The sequence below is a fragment of the Argiope bruennichi genome, chromosome 8 (genome assembly GCF_947563725.1).
Source record: "Argiope bruennichi chromosome 8, qqArgBrue1.1, whole genome shotgun sequence".
Lineage (NCBI taxonomy): Eukaryota > Metazoa > Arthropoda > Arachnida > Araneae > Araneidae > Argiope > Argiope bruennichi.
The window spans coordinates 31118846-31124226 of record NC_079158.1 but is presented as its reverse complement, the minus strand read 5'-3'; the positions used below and the strand labels follow the sequence as shown (position 1 = coordinate 31124226).

The window sequence follows — 5381 nt, the reverse complement described above, 5'->3', positions numbered from 1 at the left end:
AAGGTTAAAGCTGATCACAGTTAATGCATTTTCTGAGACATCAGTTGCCAAACAATCACTCCGAAAATATTTTTAGATTATACTTCATCATTTTATTGTTAATTATTAAGGGATTTTTTGCCAATAAATACATAAGAGTAGATGTGGATTACTTTAAAATTCGTAATTCTTACAAAAAGTAACATATGGAATATTGTAAACTTATGGAGTAAACTTTAAATAATACTAGCTTTCCCAAGTTGAATGAACTGTTGTAAGTCAGAACTGAACTGAGCTTAAATTTATTTACAAACAACTGAGGAATGAAAAAAGAAAATGCAATGGATCCTTTGGAGGAGAATATAGATCTAAGGGGTGAAATTTATGGTAAGTTTAACCGAAAGGCTAATTTAAAAAAAAGTTTGTCAGGAGTATGATTCGATGTTGTTGTATGGTTTCTTCTAATCAAAATATTAATAATTTACGCCAAGTACATTATATGCAATCAAACTACCGTGATAATATATCTCGCTTGCTTGGCATTTTAATCTGGAGGCCGCTATAATAAGCGAGTACCAAAAAAAAAAATAATAATAATAAATTAATTAATTAAACTGTTCCATTTTTCTTAATTACTTTTTTTTAACTAGATATAATAAGGAATATCCGCGATCCAGAAAAACCACAAACCTTAGAAGAGCTACAAGTCATAAATGAAGATGACATATCTGTGAAACTAAACTCCAACTGTTCTGTCATAGCAATAGAGTTAACTCCTACAGTTCCCCATTGTGAATTAGCCACTATTTTAGGTAAGAAATAATATTATATCTTGTGTTTTGTAATAGCCATTTGCAAGTTGTAAAAAGTTTCCATTACTTCCATAAAACTGTTGTAATTTATTAATAACTTTGTTATTAACACACATAATAGAGAAAAATAAAAAGTAAGAATGTCAAAGCTTTACTGTGTTTTTTGTTAAAATGGTTGTTTCATTTTCTCTTAGGTCTTTGTGTTAGAGTGAAATTAGAAAGATACTGGGGAAACAAATACAAGGTATTACTAAAATGTTTCCTTAATCCAATATGATTATTTATATTTATATAAATTCTCCAACTTAATATTAATTTATTCTCCTTTCAGTTGGATATATTTTTGAAAGAAGGAACCCATACTTCTGCTCATTCACGTAAGTATTCTATAATTTTATTTATTTTATAATTTATATTTCTTCATATTCTTTAAATATGGTTATATAAGAGTAATAAAATTAATTGAAACAATTTTTACTATGAGGTACATGATAGAAAGTAAGCTTAGTGTTCATTTAAACTACTTGTATGAGTAAGATAGCTGATATATTTTATTTATATGCATAAAATAGTTTTAAACTGAAGTGAATCATTATGGATTGTTTAAATTAATATCAGTTCATCACTGCAAATAATTGAAAACCAATTTTTATATTTCTGTTTATACTTAAATGTTTTGAAATAGGAAATGTGAAGTGAGCTTCTTTGTTTTAGATAATTTTATAATTTCTGTTACTTAAAGCAATAACATATCTATAGTACTTGCAAACTAGTTTCAATTTCACTAGGATAGAATCTGCAATCCATCTATTATTTTACTATTGGCGGGTCAAAATAAAACAGTGATATTTTTTTCCTTGCGAGTTTCAATTTCAATCATAGTTTTTATATTAAATGTTAATAATCCGGACCTGTAAACAGATAGATGGTAAACAGAATTTGCCATCTATCTGTTACTTTCTGTCAATGATCTATGATGAATTTGTTGATTTGCTGATTATAATTCTTAAATAATTCATTCCAAAATGACACTTCCAATAGCATCTTCACTGGCAAGATGTTAATCTAATTAAACTGAACCATCCTTTTAAAAGCCAGCAAGTATTTTCTTTGCATATAAGAATAAATTAAAATTGCAGGTTCTATCCTAAATTGAATCAATTAGTCTGATTTTCTCAAATAAATAAAGATTTTAATTATTACTATTCTTGCTGAATTAGTTTTCTAATATTAGGAATGGGCTGTAAATTTTATATAAGAATAAAATATTGCTAATCTTACTTTCTACTATTATACTTCTATTTTATATTTATATATTTATTGAGAAGGTTTAGTGACCTGGTGGTAAGAACTTGCTTTGTGGCAGCAAGTTTCAACCCAATTCCATCTAAGAACTGACATGTAAGTAGATCTGGTACACATTAAATCTGTCAGATTCAAACATCTTTTCTCTGATCTAGCGGGTAATTTGGAGAGGAGAAATCCTTGCTCAGAAGTTGTTCCCATCATCTGATTATGGCTCAGGATTATTTAATGTATTGCTAAAGCTCTAATATTGCTTCAAAATGGGACATTAATAAAAATAAATTAAACATTCTTCTTTTTTCATTGGAAAAATCAATAGATCATAATTATATGCATTTTTCATTTTATATGAAATGGCTCATGCATTAATAATGAAATGGATGCTATACTTTATAAAACCATTGAATTATTAATAATAATTCCAAATTTTACTATTTGAATGCACATATAATAATTATATCATAATATTGCATAACTATATTATTTTATTTAGTAAGTAAGCAGCTGAATGACAAGGAACGCATTGCAGCCGCCATGGAAAATTCAGAATTAAGAAGAATAGTTGAAGAATGTATCAAAGAAGAAGATAACTAGTTTATTTCTCTCCGAATGTGACATATTTTGATCACATATTTAGCAGCTATTTGTATATATAATTTTATTTTGAATTTACTGGTTATTTTTAAATAAATTAGGAAATATGTATTATTCTTTTTTCAAATAATGTGCAATCATTACAAAACTATCTAGAATTGATGGCACTTCATTTTTATTAGACATTAGGCATCCTCATATCTGCCTGTAATGGCTGAACCTCTAGACAACTAGTAAACTTAAAAGGTAGGTAATAAAGAATAAGAAACTAAATTAATAATTATAATTTTAATACTTCCATTGATGTTTCTGAAATCAACATTAAAGGTATCATTGATACAGAAGTCTTAAATCTAAAAATGCATCTTCAATTGCAAAACAATGATAGAATGAATTGTTTAACCGAAACCAGTTGAAGTTTAAAAACATATATATTACCATTAGAAATATAAAGGCTGCTACTTTTTAATAATTTATTAGTTTTAGAATAGAATTTCTTAAAGTGTGAAGATTTTCAAATTCTAACAGTAACATTAAAGCTAGATATATTTTGACAGTGATGTTACCAAATACTTACATATAAAATTTAAAATTAATTTAAATGCATTTCACTAAAATATATCAAATCTTTTAAAGATTATCTTTAAATACTAACAGAAAAGATTATTTTGTGGGAAGACAATATTAATGAATTATTTTACAGATTTAAACAATGTGCTATGCATTTTAAATAACATAATGAATAACACAGTTTTTACCTTTCATTATTTTAAAGTAAATTAGAACTTGCAGATTCCCACCCTGAACAAGCACTGTATCTCCAGTTAGTTGATCAAAGTATCATATTCAATGGGTTTTTGAAGTTTATAATTGCCTGGATGAAGAAACATTAAAAATTGCCATTAAAAAATTAATACAAAAATAAATATAATGGTGTCTGGAATTTGTTAATTTTTTAAAAAGGCATATTTACCAAATTGAACAAATATTTATCTTGATTTGGAATTGTGAAACTTGCTCCTGAATCTCGAATCGCCGTTTTTTGCGTTATAATGAAAATGTAGAGGAAAGAAATGTTAGGTTAGCGAACATCAGAGAAAGAATGTCCACACTTTCTTCATAGAAGAATCTTCTTCTAAGCAAAGTAACCGTGTCTCCTTAAATTGCACTGCAATTCAATTATAGAGACAGAATGAATCTCGCATGTCTGCTGACAGAGAAAGACATTTAAATTTGAGACACAGAAAAAGAAGTGAAAAACAAACGTTCCTTATATTTGGTCCGAAAAGGAGTACATCGCTCAAAATTTCGATCCATGTGTGGATTACAGAAATGATGCCTCGGTTTCAATAGGAACAATGTCTATAGTCTATCCATATTGTTCAGCTTTAGGAACAGCTTTTATATACAGTCATTTTTGCCAAAAAATAATTTATCGCCAAATTTTGGCTAAATGGCCGAATGTGGCAAGAATGGCAGCAATACGGTAACGGTAGCAAAAGTGACACCGAAAAATTGCCAACCTCGCAAGGCGCAAAATGACTGTATATCAAAGCTTAACCCAGCTTTAAAATGGAAAGATGAATCAAAAGGCATGTGTTGTTTACAAGGGAAGATTGAAACTATTTTAACAGTCTAAATATGGAACAGTTTTGATATACAGTCATTTTCATCCAAAAAGTTTATCGCCTAATGGCTGAATGTGGCGCGAACGGCAGCAATAGCGTTTCCAATCTAAAGCTGCAGCAAATTAACGGAAATATAGAAAAGAAAAAAAAAAAGAAAAAAAAGACTCAAAAAGTTGTCAGTCATTGTTCACTTTAAAAAAAATTCTCCAATTCCAGTATTATCTTGTAATTACTAAGTACACAAAAAAAAATTGTGAATAACTACTTGCTAACTAATTTCATTGTCATGTTATTACCAAATACAATTGCAATGCTCAGAGGTGAAGAATTTCGAGTTCAAGAACTGTGTGAACCATCCTGCAAATCAACAAATCCAATTACTGTATTAAAAATAGACAATCATTTATTTTCTGACAACTTTCAGGGAGTTTTATGATTTTTAAATTCAAAGACAACATGTTAACCACCACCTCATTATAAATCTAAAAGTTACATATATTACTGGATATTATCAATTTTAAACTGGTCGTAGATACATTAGGTCTGCATTAAATTGACAAATAGTGAGAACTTAATTTTTACATTTGCCCAGCTGCAATACAGAACTATGCGAAAAGAAACTAATTTTTAATGAGATTAGGATGTATGATTATTCACTGACAAAAATGGAAAGCTTGAATGAGTTTAATTTTTTAATAACAAGTAGAAAAATGTGAACAAATAGAATATGTCTGACGTTAATTTTATCTAATGATAAGTACCTACACTGAAAAAAGTTTATAGAAACAATTTTGTATGTCAGTGAGGCAAAATAACATTTCCACAACTTCAATACAATAACAACTTTATTACACCTTTCTGTACAGAACAATCAACTTAAAATTGTACTTTGTTACAATGATGGCAAATAGAATTCAACTCTAGGGATTCATATGATACATTGTCACATAACACCAACAAAGTTAATAGAACTTTTTCATGAGAACACCTGTGACTAAAAGATTCATAGTTAAATACTACAGAAAAGTGTAAAGAGAAAAACATAGTTGAATGCATTGAGTTC

General features: G+C 28.1%; 1 protein-coding gene across 1 annotated transcript; it reads left to right on the top strand.

Moving 5' to 3' along the window:
* Window positions 1-244: 244 nt before the first annotated feature.
* Window positions 245-2801, top strand: LOC129981509 (cytosolic iron-sulfur assembly component 2A-like). The gene is made up of 5 exons (XM_056092367.1): window positions 245-366; window positions 630-791; window positions 986-1035; window positions 1123-1168; window positions 2590-2801. The coding sequence occupies exons 1-5, from the start codon at window positions 303-305 to the stop codon at window positions 2688-2690; spliced, it is 423 nt and encodes a 140-aa protein (XP_055948342.1). The 5' UTR covers window positions 245-302; the 3' UTR covers window positions 2691-2801.
* Window positions 2802-5381: the final 2580 nt, after the last annotated feature.